The sequence below is a fragment of the Leptopilina boulardi genome, unplaced genomic scaffold, assembly GCF_019393585.1.
Source record: "Leptopilina boulardi isolate dan_hultmark-lab unplaced genomic scaffold, ZJU_Lbou_2.1 LbouV2_51, whole genome shotgun sequence".
Taxonomy (NCBI): domain Eukaryota; kingdom Metazoa; phylum Arthropoda; class Insecta; order Hymenoptera; family Figitidae; genus Leptopilina; species Leptopilina boulardi.
The window spans coordinates 1,763,929-1,785,595 of NW_026137996.1; the positions used below are offsets into that span (position 1 = coordinate 1,763,929).

The 21,667-nt window shown below is 26.1% G+C and overlaps 4 protein-coding genes across 6 annotated transcripts; 3 read left to right on the plus strand and 1 right to left on the minus strand.

The window, feature by feature from the left end:
* Window positions 1-763: 763 nt before the first annotated feature.
* LOC127289785 (structural maintenance of chromosomes protein 6) lies at window positions 764-7,282 on the minus strand. 2 transcript variants are annotated; one of them, XM_051317953.1, is made up of 19 exons: window positions 7,198-7,282; window positions 6,827-6,963; window positions 6,179-6,371; window positions 5,912-6,064; window positions 5,583-5,827; window positions 5,361-5,480; window positions 5,152-5,282; window positions 4,828-5,028; window positions 4,539-4,738; window positions 4,129-4,457; window positions 3,727-4,037; window positions 3,423-3,642; window positions 3,130-3,300; window positions 2,824-3,011; window positions 2,575-2,740; window positions 2,373-2,486; window positions 2,073-2,270; window positions 1,828-1,961; window positions 764-1,721 (listed from the first exon to the last, which is right to left on the minus strand). In XM_051317953.1, the coding sequence occupies exons 2-19, from the start codon at window positions 6,935-6,937 to the stop codon at window positions 1,691-1,693; spliced, it is 3,216 nt and encodes a 1,071-aa protein (XP_051173910.1). In that variant the 5' UTR covers window positions 6,938-6,963; window positions 7,198-7,282; the 3' UTR covers window positions 764-1,690. The 2 variants fall into 2 exon arrangements, with proteins under 2 accessions (XP_051173910.1, XP_051173909.1); XM_051317952.1 differs by having other exon boundaries at window positions 6,827-7,258.
* A 1,307-nt stretch (window positions 7,283-8,589) lies between these two features.
* LOC127289792 (ubiquitin carboxyl-terminal hydrolase 22) lies at window positions 8,590-12,844 on the plus strand. Its single transcript, XM_051317965.1, has 6 exons — window positions 8,590-9,164; window positions 10,690-10,822; window positions 10,952-11,167; window positions 11,344-11,758; window positions 11,831-12,394; window positions 12,459-12,844. Exons 1-6 carry the CDS (start codon window positions 9,045-9,047, stop codon window positions 12,514-12,516), a joined length of 1,506 nt encoding a protein of 501 aa, XP_051173922.1. The 5' UTR covers window positions 8,590-9,044; the 3' UTR covers window positions 12,517-12,844.
* Window positions 12,845-14,422: 1,578 nt separating this feature from the next.
* On the plus strand, window positions 14,423-18,531 carry LOC127289793 (hexosaminidase D-like). The gene is made up of 9 exons (XM_051317966.1): window positions 14,423-14,520; window positions 14,610-14,664; window positions 15,135-15,350; window positions 16,464-16,812; window positions 16,905-16,979; window positions 17,059-17,254; window positions 17,327-17,602; window positions 17,703-17,789; window positions 17,869-18,531. The coding sequence occupies exons 1-9, from the start codon at window positions 14,492-14,494 to the stop codon at window positions 18,041-18,043; spliced, it is 1,458 nt and encodes a 485-aa protein (XP_051173923.1). The 5' UTR covers window positions 14,423-14,491; the 3' UTR covers window positions 18,044-18,531.
* Window positions 18,532-18,942: 411 nt separating this feature from the next.
* Window positions 18,943-21,647, plus strand: LOC127289790 (centrosomal protein of 112 kDa-like). 2 transcript variants are annotated; one of them, XM_051317963.1, is made up of 8 exons: window positions 18,943-19,089; window positions 19,168-19,511; window positions 19,580-19,953; window positions 20,076-20,271; window positions 20,398-20,631; window positions 20,736-20,936; window positions 21,030-21,218; window positions 21,477-21,647. In XM_051317963.1, exons 2-8 carry the CDS (start codon window positions 19,194-19,196, stop codon window positions 21,555-21,557), a joined length of 1,593 nt encoding a protein of 530 aa, XP_051173920.1. In that variant the 5' UTR covers window positions 18,943-19,089; window positions 19,168-19,193; the 3' UTR covers window positions 21,558-21,647. The 2 variants fall into 2 exon arrangements, with proteins under 2 accessions (XP_051173920.1, XP_051173921.1); XM_051317964.1 differs by lacking the exon at window positions 18,943-19,089 and having other exon boundaries at window positions 19,100-19,511.
* Window positions 21,648-21,667: the final 20 nt, after the last annotated feature.

Genomic DNA, 21,667 nt, shown 5'->3' on the forward strand with positions numbered 1-21,667 from the left:
ATTAATTTTTCTAAATTTCAATTTAGTAAAATCTTCAAATTATTTTTTTTTTGAACATAATTTTAATTTAGTCGAATTTTCATTTAGTAGATTCAAATTTTTGGCATAAAACAATTTAATCGATAAAAAGCCATAGATATAAAATTTTTGTTCTCGTTGATCGTATAGAGTTGTATTACGAAATGCGAATTCAGTTACGAATCATGCGTTCCATTTTTTTCTGAAATTAAAATTTTTGCTAATTGTATAAAATATTTTGAACCTGTTTCTGAATTTATAATAATTTTTTTTTTCAATTATAAATATTTATGAACTATAATTAGAAATAATTACAAAACTATCATTGAATAAAATTAAATATATAATGAGCAATTAATTAATTATAATCTGAAATAAAAAGTTATATAGAAAATTAAAAACAATCGCCTGAGAGATATATTGTGTTTCTTAAATATTTTATTATACCTGACGGCATTACACCTTGACTTTCACTAAAGGTTGAATAATTACTTAATAAGACCGCGCCTTTATGGAATCAAGTCTAAGCCCCAGCATCCAGAATGGACTACATTTACAAAGTGACCTTGACCTAGTTAATTGACAAACCATTTATACCTTCACAGTATGAAAATAATTTTTTTCAAAAATCAAATTGCAATTATTTTTTTTAATTTTAACAAAAAATCGAATTTTAATTCTACTAAAATTTTTATATTAAAATAATATTGAAATAAAAAATTTTAAGTGTAAAGAAAAACAATAATTTGTTATAACGAATTTTTTATATGAAATATATATTTTATATTTTATATTACACATTAACTTTAAACTAAACGTGTAATACTGTATACATATCAAGGCACCGAATTTCCAAATAGGAAATTACCTTCGTTTTTTTTTCTTTTTTGTTTTTTTTTTTTTTTAAACAATCAATATACAAAGAAGACAAATCACAAAACGATGAATATCTTCAAATTTCTTTGCAATTAGAAATAATACTTTTCAACGGCCAGCACTGTTTTTTTTTTCTCTTGTTTGTAAATAAACATTTTGAATTAACGATTAAACAAATTCTTGGTTTTAGTCTTATATTACAAACTTAAAAAACTTGTTGTGACGATGAGACAAAATACAAAACGATTGCCTTAAAAATTTTCTTTTTAATTTAGAAACAATATTTAATAGTACTTTTTAACGGCTAGCACTTTTTTTTTTATTGTTTGTAAATAAATACTTTGAATTAACGTTTAAATAAATTCTTGGTTTTTTTTTAATATATATATATTACAAACTTAAAAGGTTTGCTGTGACGATGAGACAAAATACAAAACGATGATTGTCTTAAAAAATTTCTTTTAAATTTAGAAACAATAATAGTACTTTTCAATGGCCAGAACTGTTTCACAATTTTTTTTTTCCTTTCTATTCTTAAAAAATAAACAGTTTAAACTAACGATGAAATAAATTTCTTTCTTTATATATTATATATTAATTGATAAACATATACCTTATATTTTATGTTCGCTGTTACAAACATTTTTCATTTCTCTCTCTCTTTAAGGCATCATTTGTTACGGACACATAAATAGGACCTTTATAAATATATACGACATACGCAATGGTATAAACGAATAAACATTAATTAAAGCGTTGACGACCGAACAGAAGAAAGGATGGAATGATAGATTTTTTAGTTTTCCGCTCTTTCTGGAGGAGCTAATCTGTAAATATTTGTAAAAATTTAGCAATTTTGTTTTTATTTACAAAATAGAAAAAAAAGTTTCTATATTAAATTAATATTAATTTAAAAATGAAAAAAAATCTTACCGATGAATTGTTATGTGATCATTAACATCGATGCTTGATGTATCCAGTGGAGTCAAAAATGTAAATTGACTTTGAGGATGTGACCTAGTGTGTTCTATTAATAGGTCCATTATGATACGTCTATTAATTTTATCCTGAAATAAGGAAAAATAAATTTTTTAATTAAAACAAAGAATTATTTCTTTACTTTCCCTTTTAAATTGTCATAAAAAAGTAAAATTTAATTAATATGTTTATTTAATTACCATAAAGACGTCGAATTCGTCGAGAAAATAAAAAGGTAATCCAGTACAATCCCAGAGAGCCAAAATAAATGCCACTGTTGAATAGGATCTTTCGCCACCAGACAAAGATTTCGCATCATTTGTTGGTCTTTTGGCATCATTTTGTGGATTTACTTCAAGTTGAAGTGATTTTTCCTTATGATCAATTTTAATTGATCCCTATGTACAAGAAATTAAAAAAAAAAAAGTTCAATTAGTTACTTTAAATAAGCAAAAAAATTAAAAAATTAATTTTCAATTCAACAATAAAATGAAAATTACCTTGTACTTTCGAAGTCGTAAAATACTTTGAAAAGATGTTTGAACTTTAAATCCAATTTCTTTTTTCATTTCGTTAAACAAACGCCGTCGTTTTTCGAGTCTTATTTGATGTTTCTGAATTATTAGAAATTAAAATTATTGTAAATAATGAAATTTTTCAAATAAATAATAAGCTGAAATAAAGAAACTCTTATAAAATTACCTGACAAGATTTTGCAAGAACTCTGTGAAATTCATCAATTTGACTGAATTTATCTAATTTTGTTTGCAGCTCTCTATTCCATTCGTCTTTAGAACCATATTCATTCTCAATCATCTCGATGGTCGCTTGAAGTTCGTTCGATAAACGAGCCAATTCTCTTTGGGATCTGAAGAAAAATTTTCTATTAATATCAAAAAAAAATAAAGGAAAATTAATATTGAAATAAAGATAAAACTTTATGATTAATACCTGGTTACAGCTACTTTTTCGCCTTTTTCCGTGGCATTTTTAACAGCAAGAGAAATAGTTCGTTGTTGTTTTTCGAAATCCGTTTTACTTTTATCAATATTCTGCTTAGCGATATTTAATTTTCTCGCCACATTTTCGTAGTTTGAGCATAAAATTGATTGTTTTTCTTTCAATTGAGATATTTCCTCCTAAAAAAATGTAAATTTCAATATAAATATTAACAGGATGACAAAAAAAAAAAAAAAAATTTAATAAAAATTGTATTATAAATTAGTAAATGAGGAAAGTTAAAAGAAATTTTCTCACCTTAATTGGATTAAGCCTCACTTCAGTTTCATTAACGATATTTCTATAACGTTTGACTTCAGCATCCAATTCCGCAACTCTATTCTGCCTTTCGACAGTTTCTCTTTTTAAAGCATCTTCCTCTGCTTTTGCCTCTTGGAGTTTTCTTTGATTACGATCCATGTCACTTGTCTGTAATTAATAAATTTTTATTTAAAAAAAAAAATAATATATTTTTCTATTTTGAAATTGAACATATTTTTAAAAATTTTATTTGTATTGGCAATTTTTTGAAATTAAACATTTTTACTTACAAACATTTCAATTGTTTTGCATTGAACTTCTTCTAGCTTGTCCTTTACACTAGTAATTGCAGTTTTCAATTGAATTTCAGTTGTTCGTAATTTATTAACTTCTTTATTTATCTTTTGTAACTCGGCATTGGCACTGTGGAGATTCATTGTAACCGATTGTAATTCTGTCGAAGCTCTTTGCTGCTCTTCACCAGCAGTTGTTAAATCTTCTTCTAAAATTCTAAAATGAAAAATATTAATTATATTGACGTTCGTTTTTTTTTTTTTTTTTTTAAATAAACGAAATAGTTAAAGAGAAACTTACTGAATTGCCTGAGTAGTTGAAACTTGAAGAAATTTCGCCCTCATTCCACGTCTACCACCATAAGTTTTATAATTTGGTGCTGGGAAAAAGAGATCTCCACCCTGAGTGAAAGCTCGTTTACAATTATTAGGAACATATTGTGTTTTACACATTACTTTGCAAGCTTGCTCACTAGTTGGAATCAATAAAACACATTCAATTTCACGTTGATCAATTAAACAATTTGCTATAACCGAATCAGATATCTCCATCATTTCCAAAAGACTCGGAAAATCCGGGGAACGTGTACAATGTTGTTGTACATTATGAACCTGAAATTATTTAGAAAATTTTATTTAACATTTTTAATTAATTTCTTTCTTAAAAATTAATTTTTTAAACAAAATAAAAAAAAAAACTCACCCGATCATAAAATTTACTCGAAATTATTTGCGGGCATCTTTCATCGCGAAAAACTTCGCGCATAATTAAACCAAGTTTATTTGCATCAGCTCGATTATCAACGCAAAAAGCACTCAATAAATTGGAAAGAAAATTTTCAACAGCTGGTATCCATTGGGGATCTTTTACTTTAATAAAAGCACCAATGGGTCCTCGGGGTTTCGCCCGAAATTTGCCTTTTCGATACTCCTCATCGATACGTTTGAGAAGACGAGGCATATTCGGACTGTAAACAGCAATGGCATTATTAACTTGTTTCTTGATGGCCGACAATTTTTGTGAAATTTGTCCTAGAAAGAAAAAAAAAAAATTAAAGAAATTAATAAAATACATATATTAATTTAATTGTAAATCAATAATTCGCAACTTACTCGATTTATTCCTGCAACTTTCAACTTCTATTCTTAAAGAATTTTCATCTCGCATTAATTTTTCTCTAATATGAGCTTCTAAATGCATTTGATCTGTTTGCTTAGTGCGTAAAGTAGCTTCAACTTCATCTAAACTTTGCTCAAACTGTGAAAGTTTATCCCTTGATTCTTGTCTCTCTGCTTCTTGTTTGCTGCTTTCACTGTAATAAATATATCATTTTCAAAATTAAAATCTTAATTCTATCGATGTTAAACAAATATATATTTATAAGAAAAATTAAAATCTTACGCTTCCAATCGTTCAATTTCTTTTTTAAGAAGTCCAATATCAGATTCTAATCGTTTCACTTTAGTTTGTGAAATACGCCAAGCCTTCAATTTTTCAGCATGAGCATCTTTACTCTCCAAATAGGTTTGCTTCGATGTTCTGTATAATTCAGCACTATTTGCAGATTCAGATTTTATTGCTTGACACTTAACATCCAATTTTCTGTAAAATACAAAACAGCGATAAAAATAATAAACACATTCTAAAAATTATAATTTTACAATATAAATTAATTTTCTTAATATATATAAAATTCTCTTAATTTGCAATTTATTAAATACTTACTCAATGTCCTCCTTTATTTTTAATAATTTTTCTTCTCGCTCACCATCGGCGGCTTCTAATTTTTTAGCTTCTTTCTCACAATCAGAAAGTCGTTGCTGCAATTTTTTTGCCGTTTCTTCTTCTGCAGATACCTAATTTGAAAATTTGTTTACATTAAATTATATTCTATTATTAAAATAATAATTATACATTAGTTTAGAAATACTTACAATTGACCAAGACAATTCTATTTGTAATTTTTTAAAATTTTCCCGCGCCTCATCTGCAGAATCCAAAACCCGTATATTCTCTCTTATTTGTTCAATTTCGGCTCTTGTTTCTTCCATTGACTGAAATGAAATAAAATTTATTATTTAAAAAATATTTAAAATGTAAATTATAAAATGAAAAACTATAATAAATAGAATAAAATAAATAAATTTATAAAAAACCTGTTCAGTAGCCGCTAAACGACGACGTGAATCTTCATTGCAAGCGTGAGCGTCCTTATAATTTTGACCAATAATATTTAAACGAGTTGCTTTCATAAACAAATCATACTTATTTTGAGCAGTCGATGAAACTAAAAATGTTCTCGACACATCTTGATTTAGAATTGAAATTGGATTTTCAACTTGAATATTCATTGAATCAATAATTTTATCAAGTTCCTCTTTTTTATGAGAAATAATTTCGCCTAGCAAAAAGAAATAGACATTTTAATCATTTAATTTTTTTTTTTTTATTTTACATTAAAACTTTAAAAAAATATTTTAAATACCTTTCCAATTTTTGATTTTGTAAGTCGAACTTGCACCGATAGTTCGGCAGACTGTAATAATATCGCCGTAAATTTCACGCTTGTAAGCACCGACTCCTGCATTTGTCAAAGATACTTCAATTGAAGCACTATTTTTGCCATTTTGTATCAATCCTGTAATAAAAAATAATCTCTTGTCAATGTATAAAATAAAATTAAATAATACAAAATTCAAGTTTAATTAAATTATTATAGAAAAGAAAAGATACCTTATGAATTGTAATTTACCTTTTACGGAAGTTCCTCGGTTTGTAATTTTACTTTTACCACCAAGACCAATCATAACAGCGGTTAAAATCGCACTTTTACCACTTCCATTGCGTCCTACAATGAAATTAACATTTGGATTTAATTCAACTTCCAAAGCGTCATGACACATGAAGTTTCGCATGAAAACTCGTTTAACTTTTCCAATAGTTTGCTGAAAAAAAAAACCCCACGAATTTTAGTAAAATATTCAATATTGTAAATTAAATGTAAAAATAAAATATTAGCAACATTAATATAGTAATTAATTTAAAATATGTAACTTGAATTTTTTTTTTATCAAATTTTCAATCAAAAAAAGTGTAACGAAAGATAAAGAAAACTATTTTGAATAAAAATGGTAGAAAAAAACATAGAAACTAGAAATTTCAAAAAGACAATTACGAAATAAGAACATGACAAATGAACGTTAGAAATTATGGTTTCCACATCTAATTAAAAAATTTTACAAAATAAATAAAATCCAAAAAATCATATCAGAAATTGCGTCTTATATTAATAAAATTTTACTAAACGTTTAAAAAAGACAAAAAAAAAAATTAAAACTGTACAATAAGAGTACAATTATAAAAATAAAACGAATATTTTGATATAAAAAAGTCAACTTACTTCTGTTACAAAAGAATTCGAAATATTATGTTCCCTTGCTTTTTTCGCATGTTGAGAATCTCCTATACTATCTTCATTTCTTCTTTTTTTCCTTTCCCTCTCGTTTGCCATTGTCTTCTCTTTAAAAAATCACTTCCCTAGAAAGCAATTAAAATCAAAATTTGTCACAAAAATCACAAAAAAAAACGCTGCCAAACAAAGAATGTCGAACGAGAGGTTAGAAAATAATGTTTCGTTTGCAAAATGTAACGAAAATTCTTGATCAAAATCAATTGTCAATCACAATCAAACTTGTATTAGAAAAATATCTATTTCTAAACATGATAATCACTTATTTAGGTTCTCAAAATTGTTCACAGACGAGTTTATACCTGCTCACGATAAGAACAAGAAAGAAAATGCCGCCTTCGTCTTGTTTGTCACAACTTAAATGTTCAACCGTCAGTCAGGTCAGGTTAGATTTTCGATTCTTTTATTGGTCACGTGACATTCATTTGAAAATTTGAATTTTCTTTTAAAAGCTTTTAACAGAAAATATGATTCAATTATTTTATTATAAACAATTGAAAGTATTTTCTTTTTTCAAATAATATAAATAAACCATTAAAAATTGATCGTTAAAAATATACTAAAAAACGGAAACCGTTATAATTTAAAAAAGATAAATTTGCACTAAATAAAATATTTAAAAATAACCGCTAAAATTTAAAAAGTTATTTTTTGAATTAAATTCAAAATTTAAGTAAGTTATTTGTTTTATTTAAAATTATTTTATTATATTGTTTTTTATACAAATTTTTTATGTTTAAGGTTTTTTTGCAGTTAAACTAAAAAGGTTATAAATACAAAAGAAAATATATTTTTGAGAGGATTAAAGTTTAAGGATTTATTACGAAAATTATATTACCAGTGTGAAAAATTGTCAAACGAATTATTATTTTTGAGATAAGAAAAAAATTAAGAAAAATGTTTATTTTACTTTTTAGAAAGCAATAAAATTATATACAATGACTAGTCGCGGTCAGATTTTCTATTCCATGAGACCCTCATGTTTTATTGCTCTACCTTTATAATCGCTTATATATTCGCACATAGCACCAGCTGAAAAATTTTTACAATCGTAATAAATTATTACCTTTCTAATCCATTTTTGGGGTTTCCCCAGTCCCTTAAAAAAATATTTCTCCAGCATTTTTTTTTTTTTTTATTTCCCTAAATTTTAGAACCCTTCCTATTGTATAAAGACAATAGAATTCATAAATAATGATCGACAAATTTTTCTATATAGATGAGTTCTAACCTAAAATCTATGTTAATCATATATGTTTCAAAAAATTTGCAATACAAAGTTCAAAAATATTTCAATGTAATCATAACAATTTTTTTTAAACAAAAAAAAAACTATCAAAATCAGGGCCGTAAATAAAGGGATACAGTTTCTCCTACTCCTCTTGAAAATCAGCCGATTTGAGATCACACCTGCTCTTCTCAGAACACACTATAACATGTATTCACCTGGTTCATTAATAGAATTAACAATCATCTCTAGATTAACAAAAAAAAATATGACAAGACCCATGATAATATACCATCTCATAGATTAAATAAGAAATAAAATCAATTATGTGTGTAATCGTATAAAAAAAAAGAAAAAAATAACATAAAAAACAACACGGGGCGAAGAGATTGACTAATACGTCCCTGGACTATGCTTTTTTTTGGCGTTAGGAGGGGAGCAGGGAGGGGCAACCCCTTACCGGCCCTGTTGCAGTGAACACAGTGACCGGCTGGTATTCGTTGGTTCCCGGGTGACTATTATAACCCGTAGAACCATAAAATCTCGTGATTTACTCATTCCAATCTAAACAACGTACATTTGTCTTATTCTTATAAATTGATGCGAGTTTTAAAACGAGCTTGACAGCGTGACAAGACGACAAGACATATGAAAGTAGTTTTCCAAGGCTTACGCGATTTTCCATGTCAACGACACGCGCGCTACTGCCAAGGCCAGCGTGTTACGCCCCGCGCACATTGTTCGTCACCCTGTTCGTAACATCATTATTTCAAAAAAGTCCCTTGGTACCCCACAGGAGTGCCAGGGTTCGTGAATCAAGGGAAATCAAAACGGACATCCCACAAAATCTTTAGCGATTTTCGAGTAAGAACATTGTCGCGAACATTAACTATACCACGCCATCGCTTGTGCCAGCCTGAGATGAGCGACCATGGCTGCATACACTTGAATAATTTCAAGGCAGCCAAGGGTATACAGCCCTATAAAGTGATCCATTCTTATTTCGTCACCAGTACATCAAATGAGGCACGGATCAGGAAGGTGGGACATTTTTTATCACTCCAAATCAAAATGCCGGTTACTTATACAATTCTTAGTTTTTCTTACAGTTTTCATCTAATTTTCCTAATATTTACATTATATTTTATTCAAGTCTTTTTGTTTTTTAAATTATTCTCAGTTTGATATTAATTTTCAAGTGTGTCAATTGTTTTTTTTTCTTCTAAATTCATAGTTTAGAACTGTCAAAAAAATTGTTCTGATGGTTAGAATGACAACCCAACACATGGACACCCCCGTATTTACGTGCACGTTTTCCCAGCGCAACGTGCACGTCACACACGAGCTTCGGTTCATTCACGTTTTCATCAGGAGCGAAGTTATTGATTTTAGGACCCTGGTATAATCATTAGATGCTGTAATTAAATTTGCAATACATTGATGCCATAAGGTATTTTTGGTGTAGGAAGAATTAAAACTGGTTTATATACGTGATAAAAAATTCGTCAGGTGTTATTTTTTTTTTTATCGAAATAGGCGTTCTTCCTTTTTTTGGCAGAGGTCCCTGAGAATTCTGAAAATAACCTCTCTCTTTGTTGCAGAATATCTTGCACTAGCCAATTTTTAGTTTTTTGTTTGTTTTTTTTTTTTTAAACAAACTTTCTTAACAAAGAAAGATATTTTTCTCCTTTCTTTGTTTTTATTTTTCATTTAAGAAATTTTGAAAACTATTATTTTTATTTAAAAAATGAAATAGAAATAGATAATTTTAAAAATATGATTGTAAAATGAAATTAAAATAAGAAAATTTCTTTTCATCTGAAACTGTTTCTTTCGATGGATAATTAACACTAGCTTCTTAATTGAGAAATTTCAGTTAGCCTGTTCAGTATTTTTTTTTTCCACAACTATACTTTTTAGAAATTGAAATAAAAGGTTAATTCATATTCAAGGTATCATTTTATTCTCTAACTTTGCCAAAGATAAATCTCGAATAACGGGATTAACTGATTGTAACCCCAGTACCGTTGATCGGCACGTTACTGAAATTGATGTTTTCCGAACAAACAAAAGAGATTATTATTGTTTTTAAAAAATCTTTTTTTATAAATTAAAAAAAAAATTGGAAAATAAACAATAATTGTTTAACGAAACGAATGGCAAATAATTAAAAATAATAATAATATTATTAAAATTTTCTAATGAGTTGGAAGAAACATCTGCAGATTCCAGGATCGTATATAAGTTTCATAGGAACCCAAACCCTTTAGAATAATTATAATTATGGTTTCAAAATATGTGAAATTGACAATAATTATCTTTTTTTATTACAAAATTGAATAGGTTAAAATTTTATTCTCTATTTCAAAATGTACACGAAATATTTTTTTATATAAAAAATACTTTCACTAATATTGAGCAAGAGCCACGTGGATTTCAAAATAAATTACATAAAAATCGATTTTTCAAGCGTCTCTCATAAACAATTTTCTGTTGTATTTTTATTTAATTTTTTCATCTATACTTTATTATTAATTAATTATTTTATTAATTTTTTTTTTTGCAGGCTGTAAGTTGTCTCTGTCACATATGTAAAACGTACAAAGATCGATTGCACTCTTGTCTTCACTGTATCTTCTTTGGCTGTTATGTTAAAGGACATATTCAGGATCATGCCAAAACGAAAAAACATTTTTTAGGTATTTAATTTCTTCATTTTGAATTATTTATAAAAGTTATAATATTTAAAAATTTATGAAAAAAAGGAGAATTTTGTTCTTCAGTATCTTATTTTATAAAAATATTTTTTTTTTATCTCCTAATTACAGCTGTGGATTTGTGTTATGGAAATATTTTGTGCTTCCAATGTGGAGATTATGTTTACGACAGAGAATTATTAGCTGTAGCAAAGTCACAATGGAGCGAATCGGCAAAGTCGTTAAGCATAGGAGAATTTTATCGAGCGTGGGAACCAACTCAGAGCGAAACGGAATTGTTAAGAAAACATCCGCGCAGGAGACGAGTAATCGAAAATTCTACTATAGGTGAAAAAAAAATTCAATATTAAAATTTTCGAAAATTTAATTTAAAAAAGTAAGAAGATAATCTCTAAATTTTAATTAAATAATTTCTAAATTGTTTAAATTTAAAAAATACTTTTATTATTCTTATATATATATATTTTTTTTTTGAATAATTTTATCGATATTTATAATTGCAGGTTTAAGAGGACTAATAAATTTAGGAAGTACGTGTTTCATGAATTGCATAGTTCAAGCATTGATTCATACGCCACTTTTGCGCGATTATTTTCTATCTGATCGACATCATTGTCCGCAACCAAGTCGCTGTTTAGTTTGTGAAGTGGCACAACTCTTTCAGGAATTTTACTCAGGAAATAAAGCGCCCCTTACACTTCACAAACTTCTTCATTTAATTTGGACACACGCTAGACATTTGGCTGGATATGAACAACAAGATGCTCACGAATTTTTTATAGCAACACTCGACGTTCTTCATCGACATTGTGAGGCTGCACCAATTCTTGTCAAAAATAATCCCCATCATTGCAATTGTATTATAGATCAAATTTTCACCGGTGGATTGCAAAGTGACGTTGTCTGTCAAGCCTGCAAGTACGTTTATTAATTGAAAAAAAATAAAAAAAAAAATTCAAAACCTTTTCTTTATTGAAATTTTATTTTTAGCGGTGTATCAACAACAATTGATCCATTCTGGGATATATCATTGGATTTGGGTCCAACTGCTGGCAGTTCAATAACAGATAGTACAGGAGCACCGACATCATTGGTCGATTGTTTAGAAAGATTTACACGTGCCGAACATTTGGGATCAACGGCAAAAATTAAATGTAACAATTGTCAAACATATCAGGAGAGTACAAAACAATTGACAATGAAACAATTGCCAATAGTTGCAAGTTTTCATTTAAAGAGATTTGAACATTCGAGTATTCAGGATAAAAAGATTTCCACTTTTATTTCATTCCCAGAACAATTGGACATGACTCCATTTACATCGCATCGTCGCAATGGCAATAATAATAGTGCATTGAAAAATATTCCAAAAAATGGCGAGGACACTGCCTTTACTGATAATCGTTATTCTTTATTTGCTGTAATTAATCATGAAGGATCCCTTGAAACGGGACATTATACGGCTTTTATTCGACAGCAGCGTGATCAATGGTTTAAATGTGATGATCATTTAATTACAAGAGCACGACTTAAAGATGTTCTCACTAGCGAAGGGTAAGTAAAAATAAAGAAACAAAAAAAAAAAAAAAAATATTAAACTATATTTTTTTATTTTCAGCTATCTGCTTTTCTATCACAAACAAATTTTAGAATACGGACGAAATAGCAAGTCGTAAGTCTGATCTAATAATTAATTTATTGTACTTGAATTATTTTTTCGGTATTCGATTTTCGAAACCATGGGTCTCGTTTTGTAAATTGTCAATAGCGAAGTATCGAAGGCAATCTAGCCAAAGAATGCCAATATCAAAGATAGTTGCGTGACTAAGTGTGATTGTAAAAAAAAGCAAGAAAAAGAAAAATCGAGTGATTGATAAAAGAAAATTAGTCTTTGAAGACATGGGTAGTCAAAACTAATTGAAACAAAAACGCTATATTAGCGTAGATTCTTTTAGAATGGGGACAAAAGAAGAGTGGATCAATTATTATTATTATTATTATTTTTTTTTTAAAGAACAAGCGAATTATTTATTATTTATAATCTCTCTTTTATTTTCAATGAGAGAGAAAAGAAATGGGAAAAATACTAAACTTTTGTTTAGCGATTCTCGAACCATCGTCCTCGAGCGTTTTCGTATCTAACGTATTGTATAACTAGTTTTAAGATTAGCTCAATTTTTTTTAACTGACCGATTGTGAATTTTTGTAGATTGTCGACTATTCCCCTATCCATAAAATTGTACACATAAAAAACTAAAATGGAACATGTATTTTTTTTCTTTTTTTTCCTAATATATTAATTTATTTTTCAAGTTGAATCATTGATTTAAATGCTTTTTTAAGTGTCAAAAAAAAAAAAAAAATGCAAATAGAATATTGATTATAGAAAATTAATATCTGTTCCATTGTTTAGTTTAATGTGAGAATCAATTTTGGAAAGCTGAACTTTAGATTTTTTTTTAAAAAAGTAATTTATTTTATTCTTGGATGTTTTTTTTTTGGCGTTTATTTTTTGAGAATAATTAAAACTCTCGACAAATAATCGACGTTGCACAAATTGTAGCTAGAAAAAAAAAATCAATTGTTGAACAGTATCGCAGAAAGAGTGCCAAAACTCATGTCTGTTATTTATGCAGGAAATATTCCCCTGTAGTTAATTTAGATTTTTTAAAATTGACTCCAACTGAGTATAAGCGATTTTTTGAAGTTGTGTTCATGATGAACCTTAGATTCGTATATGTATATTAATAGTATATATATATAAATATATTTACAAAGTGATAAAAAAATGTTTTACCATATAAATATAATAATCAGATTGAAGAGTGTAAAAAATGCGCATTTGAAGATTTTCGCTTCAGTCAAAAAATAAAAAAAAAACTAATAAAAGAAAAAGAAAACAGTGATTATGCAAGCTTTGTTGAATATATCAATTACTACACTTAAATTTACATATGTACATACATCGTTTTTCTGTATTGAAACAGAAAAACAAAACTGTATTGTGTCTATTACGACTTATTGTAAGAAAAATTGTGAACTGTACTGTTAAAACATAAACAAAAAAAAAAAAAAAACAATAATTGTACAGAATGAACAAGTTACGCAAAAATGTCTTAATGATTTTCATAATATAATGTTCATTCATTGATCCCAGGTATACGATAAGGACCGATAAAACGGGTAGAACAATGACGATTGTAATATTTTATAAAAAGGCTGACAAAAAATATACCGACGTAAATAAAAACAAAATTTATTTAATCGAATTTGCTTTTTATAATTTTTTAATAATATTTTTTGCCGAGGAAATAGTTTACTTTTTCAATTAAATTTTTAATAGATTAATTAAAAAAAATTAATATTAAAAAAAAGGTTAATTAATTGGAAGTTAACAAATTTGAATTATCCTTGAAATTCAAATATTCCCGCGCTAAATGTGACTTCTTGCGCAAATCTAATCAAAAGTCATTTTGTAAAAAGAAATAAAAACAAAAATAGATAAATTTTGAAAATATCTGCAAATTTTCAAAAAATAAATAAAAAATGTTTAATTATATAAAGAATATTTGACAACAACAAAAATGATAATTTACATGTAAACTGAAATATTAATTTGAAAAGTCTTTTCATCAACGTAGTGAGTCAAAGATGGATGCTTTGACATTTGGTTCGCATAGGTAAAGATAAAAATTAAAGACAAAAGTCTTGAGAGAAAATCGATAATACAAAAGTGAAACATTATTTTAAACTATTTTTAATATTACAGATTGGTACATATTGATCTTAAAGGAGCCCCACCTCGAGTTTCTTATTTTGAAAAGGTATGAAAACATTTGTGTAAACATCACACCTGATATTTTCTATGTTTACATATAGGTTTATCATAATAAAACATTTCCTATACATATATTTAAATTTATTTTAAAAAAAAGAAACTACTTTATTTTTATATTTATTTAATTTGATGATTAAAAAGAACGTTAATTTTTTAAATTTATATTGCAAATAATAACGTGAAATTCACTACTAAAACGCAATAGACTGTTTTCACAAAAGACCAGCTGTTTTATAATATAATATAACCTATTTATAACAGAATCAATTAATATAATAATAGTAATAAAAAAGAAGAATTTTTAATTTTATTTTATTTACACCTTTTTCTGATTATTAACTGTAAACTAATTGTTATTTTTTTAATTAGTAAAATACAATAAACGAAGATAATTTAATTTTTTTAATTGATTAAACTTTTTTAATGTAAGATAATTTATATAAATTAATGTTTCAGCTATTTCCACTTTTGAGATCATGGGGTGCGACAGGTTTATTGTTAGAATGGGAAGATACATTTCCTTACAATCGGGAATTATCTCCAATTGGAAGCAATGGCCCGAGTAGTTTAACAAATGGTTACACTACACAAGAGGCACGGCAAATTTTACAAATGGCAGGAGATTCAGGATTAGCTGTTGTTCCTTTGGTTCAAACATTTGGTCACATGGAGGTGAGATAAAACAAATTCTAATTAATTTCAACAAATTGTTTTTACAATCACTGGATAACATTTTATTTCTTTGTTTCAAATATAATTGCATATGTATAGAGAAAGGTAGATTATGCATTTAGAGAGATCCTCTAATTATGCGATTAAAATATGCACAATTATGCTGCATTTAGCGTTAAAATTAGCCTAATTATGCAAAATTATGCAATTAAAAAAAGTTTAATTTTGCAAAATTATGAAGAATTTAAAAAAATTAATTTGGAATATGTCTTTTTAATCGCTATTTTATTCATATCGAATTTTAAAAATCATGTTAACATGCCAAAACCTCTAGAAAAAAATAATTAATTAACATTTAAATAATTAAAATAATATTATTAATTGTACTTTCTGAAAGATGAGATATTAATTTTCAAGCAAAAAAATTTTAAATCTACAAAATTTATTTGTTTATACAATTTGCATATAGGATAAAATTTTTTTGTCATATTTCATTGAAATCGAATTATTTTTAAAAAATTCTGTAGAAGCAATATTACAAAAAAAAAAATATATTATTCAAATATTATTATTATGCAAATTGTATAAATAAATAAATTTTGCTGGTTTTAAATTTTTTTCTTGTAAATTAATATCTCATCTTTCAGAAAGTACAATTAATAATATTATTTTAATTATTTAAATGTTAATTATTTTTTTCTAGAGGTCTGCATTTCCGTGGATAAACGTAAGAAATTAAAAGAGAATATATTTTTCAGAAAAATAAAATAAATTACGAAATTTATAAATACGAAATGAGTATTTATTTATGATTAATTTATCTAAAAAATTTTTTGAATTTAATAAAGAGACTAAGAAAAAAAATTTTTTCTCAGTTTAGTTATAAAAAGCACTATTTTGGCAATTTTGAGCCAATTATGCGGTCATTATGCAAAAAAAAGTAAAATTATGCATAAATTATGCAGTATTATGGTTTTACTTGATTTTAGAAAATTATGCAAATTATACGATCGCATAATCTACCCTTCTCTACATATTTATTTTATAAAGTGAATTTTTCTCATATTTCCTTTAATTTATTAAAATATTTATAAAAAAAAAATATATTTACAGTTTGTCTTGAAACATGACGAATGGAGTTCATTGAGGGAAGTGGATCGTTTTCCCAGTTCAATGTGTCCATCTAATCCAGGATCTTTGCCACTTGTAAAATCATTAATTCGACAAATTGTCAGTTTCCATCCAGATATTCAGTATTTACATATTGGTGCCGATGAAATTTGGCACATGGGACTATGTTCTGTTTGTACAAAGCGTGTTAATTCTAATAAAGATGGAAAATCCTCTTTATTTTTGGAACATGTTGTAGGCATAGCACAGTATATTAAAGAAACTTATCCTTGTTTAAAGATAATCATGTGGGACGATATGTTGAGATCGATAGATTTACATGTTCTAAATGGTAAATATTTTTATCATTAAAAGAAAATTTCTATTTTATTTTTCTCTTTTATTAATATTGTATTATATTATTATATTGTCTCTTCTTTGCAGAATTTTATATTGGCAAATATGTAGAACCAATGATATGGCATTATAATTCGAGAGAAAATTTTTGTCTACCATCAGGTAATAATTTTAATTTTAATCGAAATTTATAAAATAGGTTTTAAAAATTTCTTCTTTAAAAATTTTATTTTTTTTTCAGATATGTGGGATAAATATAGTCTCGTTTTTCCAAATATTTGGGCGGCAACAGCGTTTAAAGGTGCCACGGGATCATGTCAACACATTCCAATAATAAGACATCACATAAGTAATCATGAGAGATGGCTTGAAGAATTAAGCACTCACGTTAATAAGGTACATGAATTTCGTGGAACGGTTTTTACTGGATGGTCGAGGTTTGTTTAAATTCATTAATATTTTTCATTTGAAATTTTCATTTATATTTTTTAATTTTTCCTTCTTTTTAGATACGATCATTATGCAACAATGTGCGAATTATTGCCAACGGGAATACCATCGTTGGCAATTTGTTTAAAAGTTTGGCTACACGGTTATTCTGAACAAACACATTTACAGGTTGCCAAATCTTTGGGTTATGTGGACCATCCTTTACATATTTCACCGCAACCAAGACCAGCACCAATACCCAGTAATCTTTTATTTCCCGGTTGGCAAGTTGCCGTTGGTATCGAATGGTTTCTTAATTTTAAAATCAAATATCACAATATCGTTCACAGTGAACAGTAAGTAATTTTTGATCATTAAATTATTTGAAAAAATATTAAAATATAAATTAAATAGCAACAATTTTAATTTTAAATTAAAATTATTGTTTTTTTTCAGAATAGCAACATGGATGAATCCATGGCAAATTATGAATAATTATACAAATCCAATGCAACTTGAGAGTCTAGTACCTGCATTCACTGAGTAAGTAATTATTGATTTAAAAGTAAAAGGTAAATTTAAAAATTTTTTGCAAAAAAGAAAAAAGAAAATTTGCTTTCAGCATGGCATTAGAATTGTCATCGCTCGAAGGATATTTACGAGTACAAATGGAAAGTATTTTTTTTCCATCCACCATTGAAGAATGGCTTGGAACTCATATTCATCCGATGAAAAATAAACTCATCGAATTAAAACAAACAACGGAAAATCAATTAACACGAAATAATCATTGTTAATAATATCAATAATAATTCTTCAAATGAAGATTTATTTTCATATTGCTGTGAAAAGAAAGAAAGAAAGAAAGAAAGAAAAACAAAGTATCCACTAGGAGTACTTAGTTGAACTCACTAGTAAAAATATATGACTTTATTTTTTAAATCGTGATATTAAAAAAAAAGAGAATGACTGATGAGAAAAAATACAAAATAATGCACAAAATTGTGTAAAAACGCACGAAATCAAAATTCAACAGCCATGGAAAAACAAAATCACAATTTTGTATACAAATGTAAAATCTTTTGTAATAATTTCATATTTAATAACAATTTTAATTAAAAGAAAATTTTCTTTTAATAAAAATTTTTATTCTTACTAAAATGAATAATACAAAATTGTGAAGTAATTATTTTTTGAATAAAACAGTTATTTTTTTATTGTAAAGAAAAATTTTCACAAAAAATATCTATTTATTGCTGTTGATATTTGAATTTTGTAATACAAAGATACAAACAAAAAAAAAAATTTGTAAAAGTAAGATTATTAGATATAAGAATAGAAAACTATTGTACAGCTTCTTAAAGATTATTTTGAATTTTATATATGTAAAAAGAAGATGTACAGTCAATGATAGACTTTTTAATTGTATATAGAAAGTATATATATATACATTATATATAATTTTTTAAATGTATTCTAGTCCATTTTACAATATCAAATCTTCTTGTTTTCTTTTTATTTTTTTTTACTCTGTCTCTTATTTTTCGTATTAAAAAAAAAATGTAAAACTAGCTTTAAATAGTCTATAAGTAGAATTACGCAAACTATTTTCGTATTTTTTCGATAGATGTGACTTGAGAAAAAAAAATATATTTCTATCACTAATTTGAAAAAATATGTTTTGATTTTATTTTTAAATTTCAGCCTTGGGAAAAATTTTTTTCGTTCATAGAAAAGAAAGATTAATTTTTTGTCAGTTTCTTTTGTTTTCTTAAAAAGTAAACAACTAGTTTGGTTATAATATTTGGTAATTTTCAGCAATTTTATATAATTGAAAGTAAAGGTTTGAAAAATAAAATAATAAAATTTCAATATAAAATCAATATTTTATATGAAAAATTAATTAATAAAGATTTTACAGTAAAGAAATTAAGTGATGAATGGGTCATGAACAAATGTAAAGATCAACAAGGAATGTTAGAAAATCGTGAAAGAGATGAACAGGAGGCTTTGAAATTGGATGAAAATTTCAAAGAAATTTTATCACAAGTACGACCGTATATTGTTAATTTGACATCAAAAAAAGATGCACAACTCTGTAAAGTATGGCTCGAGAAATTAAATTCAATTTCCGAACAACGACATATTAGAAATACATATTTATTGGAGCTTTATCGTCAACTTAGTTTTGGACAAATTAAAAGTATTTTTCGAACACCACCTCCAAATGGAGATTTAATTCCATTACCAATTCATTATCGAGAGGTAAATAAAAATTACTTATTTAATTAATAATTAATATTTTTATAATTATTTGATTCCTCTATTTTCAGTTCAATTCGACTTCATCTCTAACGGACATTACGGATTCAAGTTCTGCTTCATATTATTTAAAAATTCAACCAAATTTCAAAAAAACTCGTTCAAAATTTTCGAAAAGTAAAGCTTCATTAAAAAAATGTGAAACAGATACAACAAGTGATGCTTCGTTTTATTTTCTCAATGATGAACAAGTGAATAAAGATCAACTGCAATTTTATAGACAAAAAATTGAAGCCTTAACTGACATAGTACAAGAATTACAAATTCAAAATGAAAAACTTGACAATGAATTGTTTCAATGTCAAGAAAAAATTTCCACTTCTGAATCACCCTTGCGTATTAAAATTAAACACATGACTGAAGAAATATCAACGCTAAAAACTAAGTCAGTTTCAATTTTAATTTACTTACAAAAATTTAAAAAAAAAATTATATGTTAGATTTTTTAATTTTAAGAGGAATATTTTATTAATGTATTTTAAAATAGAAACTATAAATTTATTTCAGGCTTAAAGAAGTACAACAAATGAAAAATGTTTTGGAAGAAAATCATCGAATAACTGTTCAACAGTATCAAGAAACAATGAGTAATCAGTTTAATAAATTAAAAACTCGATTAGAAGAGGCACAAGATAAAAATGTGGATTTGGAAGAAAATTTATTTTCCCTAACTCAAAAAATAGAAGAAGTCATAAGAGAGAAGGTTTTGGAAATTTTTCTTAAAAAATGCAAAAAAAATGTTCATTATCTCTCATTATTGATTGTATATAATTTCTAATTGTTTATTATTAATTCGTAATACAAAAAAAATGTTTTTATTTTATTACAGGAAGAACAGGCAAGAATAATCGAAAAAGAATGGTCCAAGAAATGTGAAGTCATTCATAAAGATTATGAGATAATTTTACAACAAAAAGGCAAAGAACTTCAATACAAGGACGAAATAATTAATCAAAAAGGAGTGGAACTTGCACAAAAGGATCTTGTGAAACGAGAGGAAATCATTTCTTTAATTAATCAAATCAAAGAGCTGGAGAGTAAATTAGAAATTAAAATTCAGGATGTAATTTTAATTAATTTACTTTCAATACCTACATTTTTAATAGAAGTTTAATTTCTTTTTTTTAAATTACTTTAATTGCAGTAAACAATTTTTCTTTGTTTCAGGAAGGAAAACTACAAAACATGTTAGTGAAGCATTACACAGCAATGAAAGATGAATTTGCAAAAATGAGAAATGATATTGAATTTAGATCGCAAAAACAAAATGAAGATTTAATGAATGAAGTTGTAACATTAAGAAAGAATATTTTCAAATTGGAAAAATCAAAAGAGCATCTTGCAAAAAAAGTATCACAAATTATAAAGGTTTGAATTTTACTTAAAAAATTAATAATTTTGGTTTTGTTTTTTTTTTTTGCTTTAAATGGAGGCTTGTTTTTTTAAATTGTATTTAAAAAGGATAAAGAATTGGAGATAAAAACACTACAAATTCAATTACAAGGACAACGAAGTGAATTATCAGTGTCTTTAAATTCAGAGAAACAAAATGAATTAGATTCAATTGTCGATGTGTTGGAAAAAAGATACAAAGCTCTTTTGACAGCCGTTGATGTTTCAGCTGATAATCATATGCAAAATTATCTCAGGGTACAAAAATTTGTAAAATTATTAAGACATCGATAGTAATATAATTAAAATTAATAATAATATTTTAAATTATTATAATAAAATTTATATTATCAATAATAAAATTACAAACATTTAAAAAATTCTTTTTTTTTAAATTTAATTGTAATTTAAAAATGTGAAATTTCAGTAAAATTCTTATAATTTTTCTTTTCTTTTATATGATCAAATTAAACGGTAATTTGAGTTGAATATAATTTTCGTCTTTAAAATTTTTAGAAAATAGTGAAATTAGAACGTCAAGTGTCACACTTGAAGACCAATCTTGAAAAACTGGCCGATCGAGGAGAAAATACGTAATTTTTTTTTTTTTATTAATTTTGATAAAATCATTTTGTAATATTCACCAAAAAGAGTAAAAATAATAAAAAAAAAAATTAAATTTTTATATTTAAATTGTTATTTTTTTT